The following is a 22,354-nucleotide window of genomic DNA, read 5'->3' on the forward strand; positions in this document are numbered from 1 at the left end:
CCTGTCTTTTAAATGCAATTTTCAAACATCTTCTGGATCAATAAATCAATTAGAAAGAAAACAGGGCGCTCCTTTATGTAAATTACCGGGACTATTTTATAGACATTAAACAATGATCTTACTTTGACTGTCGAATTTCCTGATGATGGTGTCCAGGAAAGTGTTCTGCGGAGCCACATGACCCCTGCGGACCGGCATCTTCGCTGATGAACCCGGACTTTGAGGGACTATGCAGGACTTTTAAAAATATCACACAGAGGCCACGTTTCTGTTCCCCGTAGCGGAGGGTACGATGCTCACTGCGCTCTCACCATGGAGACTGAGCACTGACAGGTTCAGGGCAGAAATCCGAGGGCAAAGTTTTCCCAAGTTGATCCGAGGGGACAGACGATGTCGCTGGATCTCCAGGAGGAAGTGAGAAGGCGACAGCTCAGTACGCAGGGCAGATTTGAACCGTTTCCAGCTTCTACTTTCCAGGTTAAGAGGAATGAGGGTGCCTGTTTGTGTTCCCCAGGGGGAGGGCCGACGGTCAGGTGATATTTCTTTCTGTCTCACACTCGATGGAGCACAGCAGACCTCTCATCCTGCACTACAGTCCGCGCCTGTGCAGCGGACTGCTCGAGCTTTCCGACGAGCGTGGTTGGAGCCATAGTTGAGGCGCTGCGCTAAGCGTTTCTTATTTGTTTCTCATTCCACCTCCTCTCTCTGCCCCTGGAGGCCCGTGTGTCTCAGTGTGTAGAAAAACAGCACAACGATTATTTCAAAAATAAATAAATAAGTAAAAGAGCAGTGAGAAAGTCGCTCCAGCTCGGTTGGTTTTGGAGGAGCTCTCTGTCTCTCCTCCTTGCTGTGCGCTCTGCCGGATGACTCCAGCTCCACCGGCGTCTGGCTGCGCCGCTTTAACCCTTTGCTCACAGTTTTTATGAATGATAACAAAAAGTAGATGTGCTCTCAGCTAAACACATCGTTTCCATCCATTTAAATACACGAGGTTTCCAAAATGCAATCTCTTGTCTGAAACAAAATTAGGTCAGGCTCTTTGGCACAGCCGCTCATTTATTATACCCCGAGAATCAATATTACTACTGTGTGCCCCTTTACTGTGCATTGTGTGTTTGGCTTCATCACACACCTGCTCTGAAAGGCTGTGGCCAAACAGCTGCTGTTAACAGGTGTACGCCCCTGTCTTTCTGCGGGGGGGGGGGGGTCATTAGAGACACTGACACGCCTTTCTGGCTGCTCCTCTGGTCCGCGCAAAAACAAAAGAAAGAAGCGTCCGTGTCTCCATGTCCCACAAATCAACATGTCCCTGCACCGAAGAGCAGCCTCTCATTCGCCATGACCTGAATCAGCCAATTGAAGGCGAGTGGGCCGATGAAAAGCGGCTGAGATGCAGCTTTTTGTGTTTCAGGGTAAGATGGGGATTCACCGCTCACGGCGCTCAGCTACGTCACACTGCCGGGGTTCCCCCTTCTGTCATCCTGGGGATGATGCCTTCATGAACTGTCGGATATTTTGGTTTGCACACATGAATCTGTTTGGACTTTGAATATGTATTTCCATGAATGAATGATCTCCAAACAGTAACTGGTATTATTTCTCATTGAAGCACACAATAATCAAACACCAATTATCTATGCAAACATAAAATTCTCATTAACTGTTTAAATGTAATGCAAACGTAGCCTAGTTTAAGTCCTGGTCCATGTTCCTCATTTGGAAAATCAAGCTAAAATGGACAACTAAGCCAGTAATGGCATGTGTATCCTATAATGAATCAAGTATTCCAGAAGTAAATAAGATTTCTGAAGCTTGCATGGCCGTGTTATATGTTATTTGAATCTAAAAGTTGTTGTGGTCTGTATAAATACATGTCCTGGTGTCAAACTATTTTTCTGACTGAAATTTAAAGCAGCAAGTAAGAGCTCTCCTCCTTCCTGTTCAACAACCCCAGGCACATTTTCTATCCATATCACAGATGTAAGAAGTCATGAGTGCATGTTCCTTGTTTTTAGTTCTGGCCTAAAGCAACACTGCTGCTCTGTGGATGCATTTATCGGAATGACCTACACAGCAGCATGAAGGCATTCATTTTTCCAGTGATCAGTGTTTTTATGACTGTTTAGACATGATGAATTGCTGCCTTGGAGTTGGCTGAGGCCTTAGGTGCTATCTATCAAAAAGTGGTACTTTGGTATAAATTTAAAATGCATCAGTTCCTGCTTTTATTACCTTCAGTAGTATTTACTACAGCTGCTGAAAGCCAGAGGAAGCGTGCTGCTCGATCATCCCCTCTCAACTCCCTTATTTAGTCAGAAAAAGAGAGAGGGAGGAGGGGAGGAGAAAGGAGACGAGAAGGGAAGGAGGAAGGAAGGAAAAAGGGCAGAGACTTTCTCGTCAGACACAGGATAGTTCCCTGTCACACTTTTTCATATTTACTGTTTGGCTACGGTTACTTAAGGACATTTTAACTCATTTTGCTTCTCATAGTAATGAAAAACATCTGAATGAGAGAAATGAAAAAGCTCCAGCCATCACATCAACAAACCTATTAAAAGCTACATCTCCTTATAATGAATAAACATTTGAGCAGCAAATTAAACTCTGCCATAACAGTCACAATCCTGACAAATACACTGCTCTCAATTTAGCCATTTTTATAAGGTGAGCAATAGAAAAATAGTGACAAACAGGAGGATGAATGTGCAAGTTGTACTAAGTTTGGACCTGAAATCCAAGTTAGTTCTCAACGAGACAGAGACAGACGACACATATTTACAGGTTTCCACTATAAATTATACGAACTATATTGAGTAGAACAAACTTTTTCACAAATTTTTGCAGCCTTTTTATGGTAAGTTTAGAAGATGGAGCTGACGGAGGGAAGCTTGTGTTAAGTTAAAGACTAATTAACATTAAGTTGTGGATGCTGTGAAATGTAATCATTATCATTATTAATATATATCATATTGTCTTGCTTGTTAAAATTGTTTATTACATGATATGTTATTGATGTATATACAACACGATCTTTTGATTATTTTCACATATTCTATGTAACATCCCAAATCTAAATGTAGTCTTAGGAAAAATTAATATTCTAAATCTGAAACCATTTAATTTTTTTGAATACACAGTGACACTGGTTATCTCATGAAAGTCTATTAAAAAGACAAAACTATATTCTCCATGTGAGGAAAATATTTATTAACAAGTTCACAGAAACTTCTTTAACTGTAAAACATCTAAATCAAATACTATGAACTTAAAGGCGACTGCAGGTACATGTACATTTTCTTTTTAACATACATATAAAACATGTAAATGTATAATGTGTCTTACTTGGATTGAGTCATATGTCCTCTATATATCTGTAAATATACAGTAGAAAAAGGCTGTACAGGCTGAAGAATGAACAAAACTTTAGAGCAGGAACTCTATGATAAGCTGTTGCATCCAATTATAGGATGACTAAGGACTACAGAACAAAGTGTACATCAACAGGGACCTTTTAAGTACTTTTCACATTTTCCAGTCTTTCATCATTCATTTATCCATTGCAAAATCCTCCATGTATCACCAAAGTGGCTTTCACTGTGGTGCTTTCTCTTGGCTTGGGGTTTATACTGCTCTCCCACCTCTCTAGTACATACACACATTCATATAAACACACACTGATCATACTCCTTCAGCGTCTGGACAGGTCGCCTCCTGTGAAAAACAGAAACAATGTGACTGCAATAATTTCACTGTACTATCTAAACATGCATCAAAAGAAAAAAAAAATCTCTTATACTGTTTCCTCCACAGGATGTCTGTATAACTAACTTGATATATTCCCATGTTTAAACTTTATGACATAAAAAATACAGCAAGTGTAGCAAATTATTATTATGTATTTATGATTTGAAATACATATAGCAAAATCTCCACAGTTGAAAAGCGTATCCATGTGAATCATCTACACTCTTCTGTCTGTATTAAGTGTGTGAATGTCTCAGAGAGAGCGAGAAAAGAAAACTTGTAGTGGCAGCTAATCTGTGTAGTGCGTGTGAGAGCACAGCCACATGGCAAGATTGATCGCCGTGACAACCAAATCTGTCGGACGTGATGTTTTCGGGAGTGTAGCGCTGAGAGGGGAATATGAGCTGGGGGATGTTCTGTGTCATATGTGGCTACATCCAATTTACTAACACAATCAGCCATATTGGCGAATGAATTAACACATAATTGCTTCAGAGCTGGGTTCCTCAATTAAATTATTCATGGTGGGTAAAGACAAAGTTACAGTATGTTTCACTATTAACTCAAACCTGCTCACTGTTGCAGGTTGTGGCTGTTCTCAGCAACCTGATGAGCACAGCCTTGCTGCTACAGCTCATTTCAGCTTGAGATTAGAGGGTTTGTAGAGGAAATAAACAAAAAAACATTTATACCTAAAGCATGGTTGATGATAGACGCCAAAACACATATTGTATATTTCATTTGACTTGTCTTCATTGAATAAGTTTGACTGCATTGCTCATTGCTTATAATGATTTATGTGTACCTGCAGTATTTGTAGATCAGCAATAGTACAACTGGACCCTAACAAGAAGTATTACTGCAGCATCAACATTGACAGCAGCTGTTTAAGGCCACATTCACACAGATATTTTGCCTTGCATAAACAACAGGAGGTTTGTTGATGAAATGTGAGATTGTGGCCATTTACATTACAAATTAATCCACCAGGGATGTCTTTTTGAGTAACCAAACAATAATGTTAGATTGCATTAAAGAAGAAGATTGGATCAGTACCAACCTATTTTTTTGCCTGATTCTTTGTTGTTTTGTCAGAGCCTCCCATGGTGTCAATGAGAATGAAAGACTAAGCATGGTCTAGTATAGTGATTCCTAACAATGGGTACATCTGCACTTAGGTGATGTGGTAACAAATGTGCAACGCCTGCTGTGATGCAAAGTCTGTAAAACTACTTTAAATCTGAGACTTTAGAATATACATTGGTGATGAAACATTCAGCTTCTATCACTTCAAACTGTGAATGAATGCTGACTTGACCAAACCTATTGAAAAAAAAAAAAAAAAAAAACAGAAATCAAGCCTCACAATTCAGTATCTCTTAAATATTTTACCAATGTCCCATGTCAACTAATTAAAAGTAACATGGGATTTAAAATACCTTCAAATGAACACATTTGAACATGACAGGTGGAGCTGATGAAAGGCTACTACATCTAAGATGCCTGTAGGGGTCTGTCAGATGGAAAAGGCTAGCAACCACTGAGCTGATGCAAAATGGACCTGCCAGTTCATGTGCCACCTGCATTCATTTTCAGTGGGTTTAAACACCACTGATTAATACATAATCAGCAGTAAACTGTCAGTCTTCTTTAACACCTGCTGTGACGGCACAGGAGATGTGATTCTAGTGTGTGTTAAGTGTAACTTTTGCATATTAAAAAATAAGATAATTTTAATTCTTTAAAGCTGGTTTTATCAGGTTATATCTGATTTATTTAGCTTCTAAACTCTGGACCTTATTGCCACATTTTACCTGTAAAGATAAAACCCATGCAGGAACACTTTTGTTGGGACTTTTAGACCTTTAGGAAACCAGTCAGCTCATAGAACCTCATTTCAGAACCAAACAGGGTAGAGCTGCTTTTAGTTACTATGCTGCACCCTGATGAAACCATCTTCCTAATTAACTTACATGTAATGACCCAACTTTAGTCACTTTCAAGTTAAATGGAAAATTCAGCTGTTTTCTTGGGCATTTGACTGATCATCATCTTACAACTTGTTACTGCAGTGTGCCATAGTTTAATTTTTTGTCTATTTCTCAATCTATGCATTTTATTTCACTGTATCATTATCAAATTTTATTTGAGGTTTGTATTGTTTATTGATTATTGCTTTTAATGTATTTTCTTTGCCTCTATAAAAACTTTTAATTGTGCTTGTGCTATATGGACAAAGCTGTTTTTAACCTGAATCATGTAGCAGGTTTCATTGCATGGTAGGAACATGTTTAATACAATTTGTCATTTTTAACATTGCTTTAAATTAGCCGGTGCCATGCCAGCCAACTATTATATGGCCGATCATGTGAGCAGTGATTGTGGTTCTGTTCTTTAGTCATACTGCAGATATTTCAAAATAAATGCACTACTTCATTCATTCCTAGTAAAATTAAGAAGAACCAAGTTGACTATATGAGGACTATGTTTCTTGGCTCACATTATGTTGGCCTTTATTAGTTAAGCTTAGTCAAAGAAAGAGCCTTGAGCAGCAGTCTGTCCTTTTAAAAGATTTTTCCTTTGGGGTAAATAATGGCTAAATGTTTTTGTCCATACAACAGCTACACATGCTGAGGATATTAAGATCCTTAGGCTTGTGCATTACACTCCTGTTTGATGACTCTGTGGTTGCATCAGCCATTTTTATGCGGTGGTCTGCTGGGACAATGGTATCACAGCAGCAGACAGAAAGAAACAAGATAAACTGATAAAAAACTCCAGCTGCTGCTCTGGGCTGCTCTCTAGACTCAGTGGAGGAGGATCATCATAAACAACAGCTCCCACCAGCTCAATAAAAAATAAAAAATGCCCCAAAAATCTTTCAAGCGATAAGTTGTTTTTGTTACGCTTCAGTAAATAACCATGTGAGATATATCTTATATTCTGCAATGTTGTTCAAGATTAGCATTTTTAAATCAAATTCCCTGACTTTCTCTGTGTCTGCTTGGAGCTTAGAGTGTGTAAACATGCAAACATGTTTACATATATTTAAATGCTTGGTTCTCCCATCAACATGAAAGATGTGCATGCAAATCCATGCTACCACATTCAATACACCATACCTTGGCAGCTGGTGCACTCGCAGCTGTGAATGACAGGTAGGACAACCGGCTCACTCTCTCCACTCTCACACTGCAGGCTGAGGAAACGGACCGGCTTGTTGGGATCCAAACGGTAACTACAGCACTCACAAACTGACTGCAGGTACGGCTCCTTTATGGACAGAGGGACATGAAAAGAGAGGAGATGAAAGGAAAGACAGAGAAATGCTGTGGAGGAAAGCAATGAGAAAACTGGAACATTTTATCTAGAGATTGAAATTAGAGGCAAATTGCAAAACAGCTTAAAAAAGAAGAAGCAAATGTGAGGTAGTGCGAGAACAAAGAAATCAGGAGGAGAGGAAAATAGGGGATTGAGTTTAAATAAGGTGAAAGAGTATTTTGGCCTTTCTTGGTTCATTGTATTGGTTAGCAAACGCAGCTCTAATCTACTTTATATCTATTTTCTAGTGTAATGACCTGACAGTACACTATCTTCTCACCACTAAACAGCAGACAGATCCAGTTAGTGACATATAGTGATTATATAGTGAATATAGTGAAAGTGTGTTAGACACCTAAAGAGAGCTGGCCAGGTGGACTCAAGCATGAATGAATGGTACTGTGTTACTTACATGTTAGTCATAAAAACTTGACATATTAGTACTGGTGTTGTTTTTGGAGTCATTTGGCCTTCACATGACTGGCAATTCATCATTACAATGCCTGTCCAAATATCAGCTACTGTAATTGAAGCAATTTTACACTATACTATAGACACAAGCTATAAACAAGAACATGAAAGTATTATGACTTTACAAAGTTAAAGTGATCATGCTCACCAGTGGTTGCTTCATTATACAGTCAGCAGATATGTTTCTTGACCAGTATTTCACTGATATTCACTCTTTCTCTAGCCCTGGTTTGCTCTGGTTATTTTCCACCTCTTGAGGAAAATATCTATTTTTTCAGCTGCTTTAGCAGCTTCACTATGTTCAGCACCGAGGTGCTAACTCTTTCAGTCTCGATGCTGGGCAGTTAGCCCACACTAGGTTTATCAGTGCTTTATCACTAAAACATTTGTCTACTGCAGCTAGAAATAATGTTACTGAGAAAAACTGAACCAAAATAAAGTTGCAAAAACAAAACAATATGCTAAAATGATTCATGAGCTGGGGAGACCTGTGGATTCATCTGTTGCTTAATTTCTGTGAACAGTGCCTCTTATATTGTGTAATAATAATTCTAACAATGCCAACACAAGCACAAACCCTTGAGGTACAAAAGCCAAGCCTGGGTCTTTTGCAATAAAAACTTGGGCAATGGCGTATTCGTATGTCCAATTAGTGCAGACGAAGACCCAAGGAGGAGACTGTTGAAAACTACAATGGATGGTAGCAGAAAATGACAGATAACAGGAGGAGAAGGAGGTGAGAGAGAGGAGGGAGTTCAATTTAAAATACCTTCATCTTCTCTAAAAATTGCAGTCATTAGTGTTTCACAAACTTTAAAAGTCCACACTGTGTGAGTGTGTATGTGTGTGTGTGTGCCTAAATACTTCAGCTAATGCATTCCTGCTTCATTCAGCCCTGCTGATCTATGAAAAGGAAACTTCAGCCCTAATTAAGAGATCAAGGAGATTTGAAGTGACTTTAAACTGACAGTGTTTCTGCAGTAAATCCAGTTTCAATTCGAAAACCAGTGGGGTTGTTATTCTAATTAGTAAGATGCTTCAGTTCTCAGCCTCTAAAGCTATATCTGATAAAACGTCTTTCTCACAGATTATTATTTGATTGACTTTTGTCTCATTCTCAAAGTTCAGGCAGTTAAGTACTTTCCTACTGTCATTTCTCTCTTTCATTGTATTGTCATCACAACCCTGGTTTTCAAAACCATGGAAGCTGAATACTTGAAGCATTTAATAAATTCATTTGAACTCAAACAGTAATTACATTGTCAACAACCAGAGCAGCACAGAACTTGTATCTTATTCTCGTGTATGAGTCACTAAAGCAGGTTATCTCATATTCCACACATTTAATAAAGTCAAGTAAAGTCAAACTAAACAAGTTTTCAATTAATATTAAGAAACTGGACAACAACTTACCAGCAGTCCACCCCCAACTGTTCGCTTCGCAAATGTAACACTAACTTGCAGTTGGTGATGAATCTCATTACAACCAGTGGTGCTGAAAGCGATCGCGTGCTACATACTTTAAGCATGGGGACAAGGCTCATCAGCTCTGCCACCAAGCAGCCTCATTTACGATTCCTTAAATAAAACTTCTCTGGCACATTGCAGACTGACCCAACCAGTCAGTCAGTTAATTCAGTTTCCTGCACTCTAATCTTTATATAAAAATCCCCTTCTGATATGTTTGAAATGAGTTTTAGATTTTAATTAATTTAATGTTCTAAAATACTAGATGTCCCTCTTTGAACATACAAAACAACAAAGGTCCTGGCCCAGCAAGATATCCATTTGAATTTCAAGATAAACTGGCCACGTTATTGCTATTTGGATATAAAGAATCCCCCTGCTTCTGGTTCACGTCTTCCTACTTTAAGACAAGCTTCCATATGTCTACTTCCAAAAAAAAGGCAAGATTCAGATTTCTGCAGCCCCTACAGACCTCTTTCTTTGTGGATGTGGATGCTAAGGTTGTTGCAAATTTACCCTGACATCGGTGACAAACTATGACAAATGTCAGGCTTCAACTTGTAACTTACTTCACCTGTTCTGCTCTTGTGCAGTTCTATTGAACTGTAGCAAAGTTACCTTTTTGATCAGTTTAGTCATTTAGCCCACATTGGGTTTCCAGAAGACCACAAACAGTATATCTTCAAGCAGTTAGATATTCTGGCTTTCACCTCCTTATTAGCAAGACATCACCTCCTCCTAGACTAGAAGTTGGAGAAGGTTAAATACACACAGGGAGGAATACAGCCCTTAAATAAATGACAATCCTTTATAACTTATTTCTTTTTAGCTTCTGCAACCATTTGTCCAAGAGCATGGACATCTGCCCCTTTTTTTTCTTTTTTATGTTATTTCTTTAAAAGTATTTTAAGTCTAATAAATTGCCATAATTAAAAAAAAAATGCAGAAAACATTTCTGGGGAGTCAACGTTGCTCTCTCTACTCTATGAGTTCACATAACCATCCCGGATTGCTTCCAATCTCTGTATTGATTTTCATTATATCCCAGCTGTCATGTCATGTTTAGGTCAATATTCATCAGTCCTGCTTCAAGATGTTCCAAGAGTGATATCTTGTATGCATATCTCTGTATGTGTCTATGGTTTTATCTCCGTACCTCTAGGATGACATCAGTCCTGGACAGACAGCGTCCCCTGCAGAAGCTGACCTCAACATTGTCAAGGCGACAGTCTCCCTTGGTGATGTTCCTGACTTGCACATAGCGACGACACTCTGGCAGTGGCTCGTCTGTCAGAGACACAGAACACAGGAAGAGGAGAGAGGAAAAAAGGTAAATGAGAGACAAAGACAGGAGCAAAGACAGAACACAGAGGGCAAGGAAAATTAGAATATGTTGTTTTTTGTATTTGCATTAAAAAGAAGCCAGAACAGCCAAAGGAGGAGACAGAAGCTGAGTTTCTTCCAGAGAGCACAGTGACATTGCCATGCCCTGTTGCAGCATGTGACATTTCTCCACCGGGAGAGAGATTAAAGCCCCAAAGTAGGTTAAGTAATGTAATCTCTCACTAATTGGGCACTGCAGCACTTGGTTTTTAGCCTTATATAAAATGAACTATAGTACATTGAAATCCAATGAAGTGGAGAAACTGGGAAATTTGATTTTTTTTAAAAATATGTGTGATATAAATGCATTTACAAGCAATATTTGAATTGCTCTACTTTTTTTAATATCCCAGATGAAAAGTGAAAAAACGTACTGACAAAAGGTATAGATGAAAAGTTATTACTCTATGGTATTTCTAGAAATAACAGGAAATATCAGTCATGACCCTGGGTTTGAAAAGACAAACAACCAAAGAATTGAAAGTGTAGGTTTATCTTTTCTTGACCTTGTGAAAGCTATTTTCAGTTTTACTTTAATTCTGATTGAATTCAATTAGCTCTATCTTTCTGTTACAACCCAAATATACCAATAACATATACAGTATTTGAACACTGTCTCTGATTTGTATTTATTCATATATTTTGCATCTGTGTTGTACTAACCTGGAAATTGCTTTCTACAGATTGGACAGCAGCTGCCTGGATCTTCCACCTTGACCTCACCCTATGAAAGAGATTTCAGGGTTTGTCTTTTATTATTTTAATTATTTTTGATCTGTCTCAATATAAATATTGTCAACACTTAATGATCAATTATTAGAAAAGTAATAACCACATTTTAGTAATATTTTTTATCAGTCATTTCATTAACATGACAGTAATCACATAAGTGTTGAATGTGGGAAGGAAAACACGAGTAGCCCATTCAAGTAGAAAAAGAAGATAAACAATGTGAACAGATGATGAGAAAGGGATGGGCATGGAGAGAGGCTGAAACACAAAGTGATCAGCCAAACAGATGGTTAAAGGAACAGAAATAATAATAATAGAAAAAAGTGAGACACCCGGACCAAAAATAGAGAATGAGAGGCAATGACGTAAGCAACACAGGACAGATGGAAGAATTGAAGCCACTGAGGATGAGAGATCCAGTCTAAAGAAAAGCAGGGTGTCCTGTGGTGTTCCTGTCTGAGGATGGCTGCTATCAGCATGCAGACTCACACACACAGTCTAACAGCCTCAGCTCACCCCTGAAACTTCACCCAGCTATACCATTTCTCTAACACACACACAGAGCTCCTAGCCTTTCATCCTGAGGTCTTCTCCTCCCACTCGCCAGCCTTCCCTCAGAAATGGAAAAGCCCCCTTACTTGACAAGTCCTTTAAGTCAAGAGGCTGAATGTGCATATGTGTGTGGTGCCTGATTTCACAGAGCGTCAAAAAAGTGTCAAATGTGAACTCTGGGCATTTTAATCAAAATGGCGAGATGAAACTAGGACTCTGGTACAGAAGTATACAATAACCTACCTAACTCCTACTTTAACTCTATCAACAGGCTTACCAGTTACCTTGTCTCCCTAAGGGGATATGACATAAAAATACACGTCTTTACAATAAAGTCATGCTCACTGCACTGAGAAACCTGAACCCTGACAAGATCATATCATTCCTGCACAATGACAGACAAAGAACCAAGGGCCTCGCCAGGTGAAGGTGTGTTAATGTGTTAATTAGCTGTTGTCAACTGGTAACATTTTTTTTACAAGCCATACAGTTTCCAAAGAAAGTAAAATCACCCTGGATGGTTTTTGCTGTTGTCATTATTGTTGCTGTTGCTGATGTAGCTGCTGTTGTAGGTGCTATCAATTATTTGACCCCATTATAGGGAAAATAAAATTAGTCTGAGGATGGAACCCTGAGGGACACCAAAGTTTAAAGGAGTGGCCACTGACGCACGGCCACTTACAGTTACTGAAAATCTCCTGTCAGTACAACTTAAACCAAGTAAGAAGAGAGTCCTGCATACCAGGCAAGATGACACAAGTTGATTTCATAGTCCATAGTGTGAAACATCATTCTGAGGTCTAAGATAAGCAACAGAAGGGGGGTCCTACTGTCAGGTTTACGCTACACTGACATGGTTCTTTTCCCTGAAGGCAATGAAACACACGACAACTTTGTACCGAGTATCTGTCTGCAAGTGAAAACGCCTCAGTTGCAAACGGAGAGAAGAGACTTTCTTCTCTCCCCATGCGACTTACACCCCGCTTCCCCTTTTCACTTAGCAGTCCTTTATTTGTATAGTGGGGAACAAAACCAGACACAGGATACTTGGGTGCAATAAAACTTCAGTTCATCATGGGTCTTAAGGTTATGGAGGTCAGCTGGAGAAACAGACCTCTCACATAAACATCCTATCTTCAGATCTAATTCCACAATGGCAACCTTTAAACTTTTGTCCTTATAACCCCAACACCTACTGTCCTTGGCTAAAAGTATATCATTAGTGACACTAATAGTAGTGCAGATTCAGTGCCATGTCTAGTTCCTAAGCCAGACAGAGTTTTGCTTCAACTGCGTTAACAAATTGCTTAAAAACAATTTTTCCAACATTTTAGTTTACAACAGAAGTTGTGAAATAAGTCTAAAATTAGCTAAACAACACATATTTCTTTAAGATAAAAATTACTGCTGCATGTTTCAATTCAGGCAACACTGAAGAAGCCCAACAAGAAAGATCCAACAGTCAAACGTGTCTTTGAATAATCTAGATGGAATAACATCAAAAGGACAAAAAGATTGTTTTATTGATTGAACAAAACAAAAATCAATAAGGGAGGCAAGAGTGAATTCATTAAAAATAAATAAAGTCTCTGGGTCTCTAGGTTATTTTTTGATAAGTATTGAGATGGTTTTAACAGTCTTTTGGTATGCAATTAAGCATTCCCTAAATACACAAGGCTTCCACTTCTGTCTACAGTCATGCCTTAGGCTCCGAACCGTCTCATCAATCAAAGAATCAGCTCTCAATTTATTCATTTTCCAGCATTTAGGAACAGCAGTATCCATAACAACCTTAGAAGTAAAATAAAAGTGAAATTATCTGGACTGACATGATGGTCCAGTTGATTTAAACAATAAACAGCATCAAAATCTGCATCAACAAAAGGAGAAAAAAAAGTATTTGCAATATCTGGAGAAAGGACACGCCAAAGGTCAGTGGAGCCAGGGGTCTTAGACAAAAGGCTGTGCAGGGGCAATCAATTCAAAAGTAATGGAATAATGATCGAAAGCTGGAGTGTTACCAATCTCAGTGATGGAGACAGAAAGCCCTAGAGAAATAATGAGATCCCAAGTATGTCCTTGCCTATGTTTCAGACTCGTACAATCTGTACAAGATCAAAAGAGTCCAGTAAATCAATGAATTCACCTGCTAGTTGGTTATGTAGCAATCCCAAGTCAGGAATGATATATAACATTCCTGTCTTACAAAAGGATTAAATATTATTTGATGTAACAAATAAAACAGCTGAATATTCATTTGTCCAACTTCATACCCTTAAAGAACCGACATGTTAGGAGATACTTATCTGTGAATGAACAGACAACAGGACATAAGGCTAAGATTCGTCGGCAGCATTTACAATTTTACGTCTTTATTTTCTTACCAGCTAAATGTGTTTTATTTAACCTAAATACAGATTTATGTCAAGCGAAGCCCTGTAAACGGCTACTACATTGCCTAACATGGTTTTCCTTAGGCCAGTAAAAATTCGGATCTTAATGTTGGTTAGTTGCCAAGGGGTTTCATCTGACAAAGGCGCCCTCAAAGTACCAACACCAAGAAAGACCTCTGGTGCCACCATCTGGGAAAAGTGGAAGTGAATTGCTTTGAAAAGCTTAAAATTCACATTTAACGAAGAGTTGGGAGCTGTCCTTTGGTCTTTGATACTCAAGGTTCACTGGTTGTACAGTTAACACTTTAGTGTATAACAAACCCTGTTATATTTGATTTCTGGTAATTATTGTGGTGTTTGCTCTAATATTACCGAATCCAGTGTCTGCCAGTAAACAAACTTCAAATTACATTCATTACATTGCTATTCCACTGGTGTTATAAATCCATCCATCCATCCATCTGCTTATTCCCATTCAGGGTCATGGGGATCTGCTGAAACCTATCACAGCTCTCTGGGTGAAAGAGAGGAGTACACCCTGTACAGGTCACTAGGTATCATAAATCAACAGTTACAATTACAACTAAATTTAAGAGCTAATTAATTTACTAGATTTTCTATTTGTTTGTTGATTTTAATTCTTTATTCCAAAATTGTGGTCAGTGTGTGTTTTATTAGACTGATCTGAATACATCTCTGCAGCACCTACATTGTATTGTTCTCTCAGAGTACAGAAACATCCTGGTAGCTTTTATGACCAGATATGATAACAGAAGCATCAATACATTATGTGGAAAAAGTGGCTCCCAGCAGAGCAGTGAAGGCATGTTGAGAGAGTTCACTTTTAAACAAGCAATGTGATTAACTGTAAACTGAGTCATAAATAACAGCCTGCACTGGCAGTAACCAATTCTCAGCTTGTCAGGAAAGGGAACACAGTGCATTAAATGACCTTTTTATATTGTCCAGGATAAAGAGTGCGCTCACTGGGACATAATATGGTGCAGCTGGGGAGACAAGGGATTTGAGAACGAAGGTAGAAGCAGTACACAACTCCAAGCCCCAGTCCTGTGTACACCACAGGTGAAACATTTGGTAGACTGTCTACATGGAGCTCACTGTGCCTTCAAACTGTCCCCTTACGTTTTAAATGTCAGTTTATTTTTACTTTTATTATCTACTTTTATTTTACCTTTTTCTTTTACACAGAGCTTTGTGTTAAAGGTATGAATTCAGCTTTCTGTGTTAATGTTGACATTTCTCCATTTCATCATCATGGAGAGATTTTTTTTTGAATAAGTGTCTTCATTAGTGTGCAATGTGGAAATGTATTTTCTTTTTATAGTCTTTAAGAAGGTAGAGCTTTTAGTACCAAACTTTTTTTTTTTTAATTGTGAGCGACTCATCATAACTACTGAAAGAACTGCATTTAAATTTTGTACAAACATTAATCAGGATGAACTGTCACAACTTTGGGGATGCACATTTTACAAGAATGTTTTGTAGGTAATATTGAGCCAGATTTTTTTATTTGTATTTGCCTACACTTGGATAGAACGCTGAGCTTTTCTGTCTGAATCTCAAAAGAATGGAGGTGAATAAAATTACATTTCTGGTCAGCAGAGCACAATTTGAATAGCTTTCATTACCCTAGGCAGCCTTTGTGAGATGCCATAAACAATGTTTACTGTGTCATAGTTTTCTCCACTATTTTTCTCTGAAGCAGGACTAGTCTGTATTTACTTAGCCCCAAAAGTTCCAACTCTCTTTCCTAAAGGACTACAAAAATTAATTAATATTTTATGTAGAGTTTATTTTTGCCTCATCTGCCTCTAGTCATACAGAGAGTATGCATAATTGACTTGGCCCAGTTCACCTCTTGCAAGACAGCTATTACCACTCGTGTAAGACTATAATGTTGGCATTATGAAATAAAAATAATTTTTATTTTGTGAAATGATTGTTGCCAGCAGTTACAAACTTCCACTACTGTAGTCCCACATGCCTGAAGATACATATGTAAATATGGATGGGTGAGTTAATTAGTTGATAGAGGTTACTACAATTAATTGTGATTATAATACTGTATATAATTAGAACAATATTGTACTTAAAAGTGACTCAATTTATTTATTTTGCACAGCTTGTTTCTTCTTTGTCAAATAGCTGCACTGAATCTTCATCATGCTTAATGTGGAAACAAGGAGTCAGTCGGAAAATAGAAGGACAAGATAAAGGAAAGAGTACAGCCATGGGGGAGGATTGGAGAGTCAGGTCTTGATCAATTTTAGCCATGGACCTGGGAAGTAGAGCATTTTTTCATTCTCTCAGAGTAATTGAGCTGTTTGTGACAACCAGAGATACTGTATGAATTACACCAGCCTAAGAAGCAGCAGCAGCAGTCGAATGGACTGATGGGCTTGTCTCAGAGACTGATAGTGCCTCTGTGGGAGGACCTTCATGTCTGTTTGGCTGTAGGAATAATCAAGCTTGAGACAAAATTATAGCTCTGATAGTTCATATGCTCCTCCACAAGAAAATGATTGCATCTGCCTTGCAGATGAGGCACAGGTGTAACATAGACAACGTGGAAAAGGCAGCACATAGCCAGGAATATTAGTCAATACTTTGTAAGGTCAGAGGGAAGAGTGTGGTGACATAGATGTCACCAGATCACATAATAGATTTTAGCTTTAAAAATTCTCATGCCCTGTGTTACCTCTGGAAGACTAATTCCCATCTCATGAATTTCAACATAAAAACAAGTCAAGAGTCTTCAGATGCAGGGTTTTAAATAGTGTGTCTATAGGTATGCTAACAGTTTGGTTGACTGTATTGTCTTATTCTGGTGGCGAATACATAGTATATATAACAATGCTCTACGGTGTCATCTGTCAGGGATGCTAACTGAAAAAATAAAACTAAACAACTAACCTGAGATTGTTCGAAATGATTATACCACACAACAATAAATAATCTTCAGGGGCACAATATTATACCGTTCCTCCCAAGGTAGCCGAGGATAGATAGATGGATAGATGGATAGTGACATGGCACAATGATTTGCCAGACGACTACAGGAAAAGTTGAACTAGATCCAAGTTGATCATTGTACAGTGCTGCCTCATTTTTTCAGAGCCCTATGGTGCTGGTGCCAGCTGGGGTGAATGCAGTCCTCCATAGCAAAGTGTTTTTTCATACTTTGGTAAACTCAGTCTGACCAGATATGCATGCAATATTTACAGACCAGGACTTTTCATGTGTTTAGATTTAGTATAAAAAAACAGAAAAAACACAACTTAGAAAAATAAGATTAAAAAAACAGACATCCCAAATTGTCAAACTTGGGATAACCATATAAATGAAAACATCATTATATATAATAATACATAAAATATAAATTTTATTGATATTTTGTGATTTTATCCATATAACTTACTCCTAGTGCTTGTGAACATACTGTAGGTTGTTGGAAAAAGTACTTGGAAACAAAGAAATGGACATTGCCTCCCCTTGTATGTGCTTACCAATAAATATAATAAATAAATATATACTTACAGAATACACAATCAGATTTGTGTGAGCCTGTGTGCCTCACCTCATCACACTGGAGTGGAGGACACTTCAGCTGGCACAGTTTTTTCCCGTTCTCACAGCGACATGACATGCAGCCCTCATCCCATTCTGACCCTGCCTGGCTCACACACAGAGAAACACACATATTCACTTTCCAGACTTTCAAAATACAGGTCCTATGACGATGCCTCGACAGCCCATTATTCTTTCCTTCATGCACACTCACTGCTCATAGCTCAGGATTGATTTCTTTAGTGAATCCAATAAAGCACTAAAGCTCAGATGTGCATACTTTAGGTTATGAGGCTCATTATGGTGTATTAATTATAATAACACAGGCTACATTATATATTTTGTTTATGTGTTAGATATTGCACAGTGCTCAGTTTTTACCTGTACAAAAGCACCCAAGAAGAACTGCCTTTGTTTCTTGCACTGAGCCATTTGGCAAAATATTCATGAGGTGGGTGATGAGAAAACCAGAGGGTCTTTGTATGAACATTAGTTATCATCAGCTGACAGAGAGAGAGAGAGAGAGAGACGGTAAGAGAGAAGATGGGCTGACAATGACAGAGGAATGAATTGACCAAAGGGAAAAAAATAAAAGAGAATGACAAAAACTAGGGTAGACTGCGGTTAAAACAAAAAGGGATGGAGAAGTTGAACAAATATATTGTGAGAAAACCACAAGAGACATCATGAGAAGTAAAACAAAGGTATGAGAGGGGAAAGAAAGAAACTAAGCGATAATGAGAGAAAGACCTGAAGAAGATAGATCAATGGGGGCGCTGTAACCTCTTGTCAGCGTATGATTCATTCTTATAAGCCTCTAATATCCACTCGTTCATAAATAATTCCTGGCAGGCTTGCCCAGTTGCGGTCTGAGTGCGGCTTTCTACGGCATGTCCTACATAATTGATGAGGCTGAGTGCTGGAGAGACATTGCGGTGTAACGTGGTTCATGAGGCTTGTCACTCATCTTCTAATAAGCCCTTTTTTATGAATAAATAACCCCATGGTAGTGAATGGGAGGAGTCATAAATACAAAGCTAATGGTTAAGTTTCAGACAAACACCATAATGAGGCAGGCATGATAGGTATAAGCTGCCAAATCAGAAGGGCAACAGATGTCTGTTTACTTAGGTATAAGACACTGTGTGTGTGTGTGTGTGTGTGTGTGTGTGCGTGCGTGCGTGTGTGTGTGTGTGTGTGTGCGTGTGTGTATACCTCTAGCAGGATGCCCTGGTCATTGCAGGGGCAGAGGGCAGGGATGACACACGCACCCTCTGGGTTTCGGTAAAGCCCCTCCTGACACACGCAGCCCTCAGCGGAGTGGCTGCAATTGACAGGAGAGGGGGAGTAAATGTCCTGGCAGCTCCTCTCACACAACAGGACCTCCTCTGACTTGCTCCTTCTCCACTGCTCCCCAACAGGACACACTGCAGACGCATATGAGGAGAGAAACAAGGGTGAGGAGTGATATGAGTGAAAAGAGTTGTCAGGCAAAACAGGAGAAAAATAAAAAGACAAGCATAGATGAGCATAGTGTAGATAGAGCATAGATAAATGAGATTGCAGGGACGAGAGTCTTGATGTGACATACACATATTTACTTTATAAAGACATTTTAAAGACATTGTGTGTATTGTGTGTTCATGCGTGTGTGTGTGTGTGTGCTGTATAACACCAAGTCAGTTAAACTACACCAGACCACTTAAAGTTACGATAGTTTCTGTCCATAGAAGCTAATGCAGTCCATCCCTTCAAATCTAGCTCTATAACTGGGTAGTACAATTGACGGATATGAGGAAAGTCTTAAAAATGGTACTGTATTTTTTGTCTACTGCAATTTCAGCTACTACTGATGTGGTCAAAATGTAGACTGAAATTAAGGCCCTGTTCTACTCAGTACGCCCCATTATCTCCTGCAAATATTACTCGACATTGTGGTACATTAGGAATTAGATCATTCTCTGAAAGCTTTGCCTCTATTAACAGTCTGAATAGAGTTTGATAAAAAGATGAAAAAAGCATGGAAGCAAATGTTTGACTGAAATGATAATTATATCTTGTGTTTCTCCTTATCAAACTTATTTAAATACTGCACATTACTGACATTATCAGTCTAACTGATCTGTGTTAGGGTGTAGTGTGTGATGTTTACATTTCATCACACGCTATTATAAATGTATTATAAATAAATTGCACTACTCTGTTTAGCACCTGAAGTGTTTGGTCAACAAGGCAGCTGAAAACATGAAGTCATCTGAGAGAGCCAATTTTAGCTTAATTAGCTAGATTATCAAACCTTTGTGAAATCAAGCACTGATGTTTACAAATATTATAGGGAATTCTTAGTGGGAAATTGCTACTGTTGAAATTGTGAAAGGCATATGTGGAAGAATGGAAACTGAACCAGCAAAATATCAGGCCAAGATCAAGTAAATTTTGAGTTCATGCTCTTATTTGCTTCTACAAGAGGACTGATGTTCAACACTGTCGTTAATATTTTGTAGTTGTTAATATTATTGTTGATGCCCTGTCTGCCCTCATCTCACACACCACAATCAGGGGCGACGCAGGTCTTAGTGCGGTGGTCAGGGCCCTCACATGGGGCCCCTCCATACAGGCTGGGCTGTAGAATGATTCTGGTGGAGCTCTGTTGCCCGGTACCACAGCTGGCTGAGCATGGACTCCACTGTGACCAACTGGACCACTGACAGTCCACTGGAGGAGGAGAGGAGAAGATGGCAGGAGAAAATCAACCAACACTTTTAGCTGCAGCAGAAAAATAAAACGTTATTCTTTAACTTCAACATATAGAAGAAATGACTCAATGACACAATCCATAATGGATAATAATAAACTTAAAATATGATTTTATTCATTTTAAAGATTTTAAGATCTGGTTCTGGAGATAGAAAAAAATACTAAAAAAAAGTAAGACACATAAATCCTCATTTGTTTATCCACTATAGAAATTGGCCATGATAACAACAGAGAGAATGCAGGAGGTAGGGGGTGGAAAATAATGCTTTGCTGATCCAATGACAGATGAGAAACACAAATCAAAAAATCATTACACTCATGTATCTTATGAAAATATGAGAGCTTGAACTTTGTGACACTCCAAACCCCACTCATTGGCCTCTTTCTTCCCTGCCACCTTAAGGGGTAACCACATGTTTGCAACCCAAAAGCCCAGTAAAGCCTTGGAAGAGTGTAACACTTATTTAAGCAAACTGCTGCAGCAGCTGTTACTAAGTGTGAATATGTTGACATACCATATCTATCATAGCTCTGACAGTTCAAAGACAGTGCTAAATGAGAGAGGGCCTCTAATGTGAAAAGAAATGCAGCTGTGACAGAGCATCACTCACCATCGCAGAGCTCTGATGTACAGTTGAACACTCCTCCTTGGCACACACTGAGAAGAGGTAGATAAAAAAGTTATGGGGTTGAGGGGAAATAGTTAATAAACTCTTATACAGTGAGACACCAAGGGAATCATTACCCGGCTGAACCTAACAGACTATATTACATGAGTATCAAACCTCTGCAAGGAAGATGAAATGACTTACGGCATGTCTGCGGCATGCCAGACTATCTATTACAGTAGATATCATGATATCAAACTAGATTAGTTGAGTGTCTATGACAATGAAATTCAACTCTGCTAATGCTTCAACACACCTTAAAAAGTTGGTTTGAGTGGCATTTTACTTCCAAATAGCACTGTCCATTTGAAATGGAATATCTTGGTCCATTCATTAAAAATGAAGTGTGTTACCTATATCAGTAGCAAAGTTGAAAATACAGTTTTTTTTTTATTTTTACAATAGTGGAAAAACATTTTAGAGAGCAAGTTGGTGCAGGTGCAATGTGGGACATTAAGGCTGCAGTTTGAATCCCATCTACTAAAAGGCAATATACTGAATATTGATTTTCTTAATCATCACCACAGTAGTGCTCTAGTTTTAATTTCCTAAATGTAACTCACTTCATGCTTAGGCAATTCACTGAAGGTGATCTGGAGACTCTCATATGAGTTTTTTCTACCAAGGATACCGGTGTCTTTACAGGGATGGTTATGATAATACAATGTTTTACTATGATTAAACACTGCATGTGAGATTCAGTACAGTGCAGTAAGAGCATACTCAGAAATTGCATGAACATCTGCAAATCCAGCACAATGCAAGGTCTATCATGTTTTTTCATCCTGTCCTGCTCCTTGTCCTCTTATATAGACAGGGATAAGAAGTGTACTTTGGGAATCAGCTGCTCTGCTCCAGTTCAGAGGCTGCATTTTGTCCACACACAACACTTGGCATGTATTTCCTCACAATGCAGCTACGAAATACAACCCTCTCATCCCTGTACCTGAATCTGTAGTATATAAACCGACTCCCTCAATATTCTACAATCCACACTGTGGCAACAAAGTTGGTTATGGTTTCCTCAACTCTTCAGGTTAAAAAAACGTTACCACCTATTGTGAAATTAATGCTAAGTACAACTAGTCTATTTGAAGCCATACTCATATACTGTATGTGATACAAGTTGATACAAGTTCGAAGTGGCTTTTCAGTGCCTTAAGGACCCTTCTTAATGAACCAAATCCTTCAGAAGATTCAGCCTCTTAGTTAGGACAGTTAAAGCTAAAGGAGCAGGGCAAATCCAGATCTCATAGTGTCTGTGAAGGACAGTCTGGC

At 38.7% G+C, this 22,354-nt stretch overlaps 2 protein-coding genes across 2 annotated transcripts in view; both read right to left on the bottom strand.

Moving 5' to 3' along the window:
* The window catches only part of kcnh2b (potassium voltage-gated channel, subfamily H (eag-related), member 2b), a 169,517-nt gene extending 169,319 nt beyond the window's left edge, over positions 1-198 (bottom strand). Inside the window, exon 1 of the mRNA XM_026292651.1 lies at positions 123-198. Within this exon, the coding sequence (XP_026148436.1) occupies positions 123-198 (76 nt within the window). The remainder of the gene's footprint in view (positions 1-122) is intronic.
* A 3,490-nt stretch (positions 199-3,688) lies between these two features.
* Positions 3,689-22,354, bottom strand: part of sspo (SCO-spondin) — a 69,221-nt gene continuing 50,555 nt past the window's right edge. The window contains exons 110-117 of the mRNA XM_026292174.1: positions 21,020-21,066; positions 20,202-20,366; positions 18,867-19,078; positions 17,662-17,757; positions 11,050-11,110; positions 10,160-10,290; positions 6,867-7,017; positions 3,689-3,711 (exon numbers count right to left, since the gene is read on the bottom strand). Coding sequence (XP_026147959.1) covers positions 3,689-3,711; positions 6,867-7,017; positions 10,160-10,290; positions 11,050-11,110; positions 17,662-17,757; positions 18,867-19,078; positions 20,202-20,366; positions 21,020-21,066 — 886 coding nt within the window. The remainder of the gene's footprint in view (positions 3,712-6,866; positions 7,018-10,159; positions 10,291-11,049; positions 11,111-17,661; positions 17,758-18,866; positions 19,079-20,201; positions 20,367-21,019; positions 21,067-22,354) is intronic.

The sequence above is a fragment of the Mastacembelus armatus genome, chromosome 20, assembly GCF_900324485.2.
Source record: "Mastacembelus armatus chromosome 20, fMasArm1.2, whole genome shotgun sequence".
In the NCBI taxonomy this organism is placed as follows: Eukaryota; Metazoa; Chordata; class Actinopteri; order Synbranchiformes; family Mastacembelidae; genus Mastacembelus; species Mastacembelus armatus.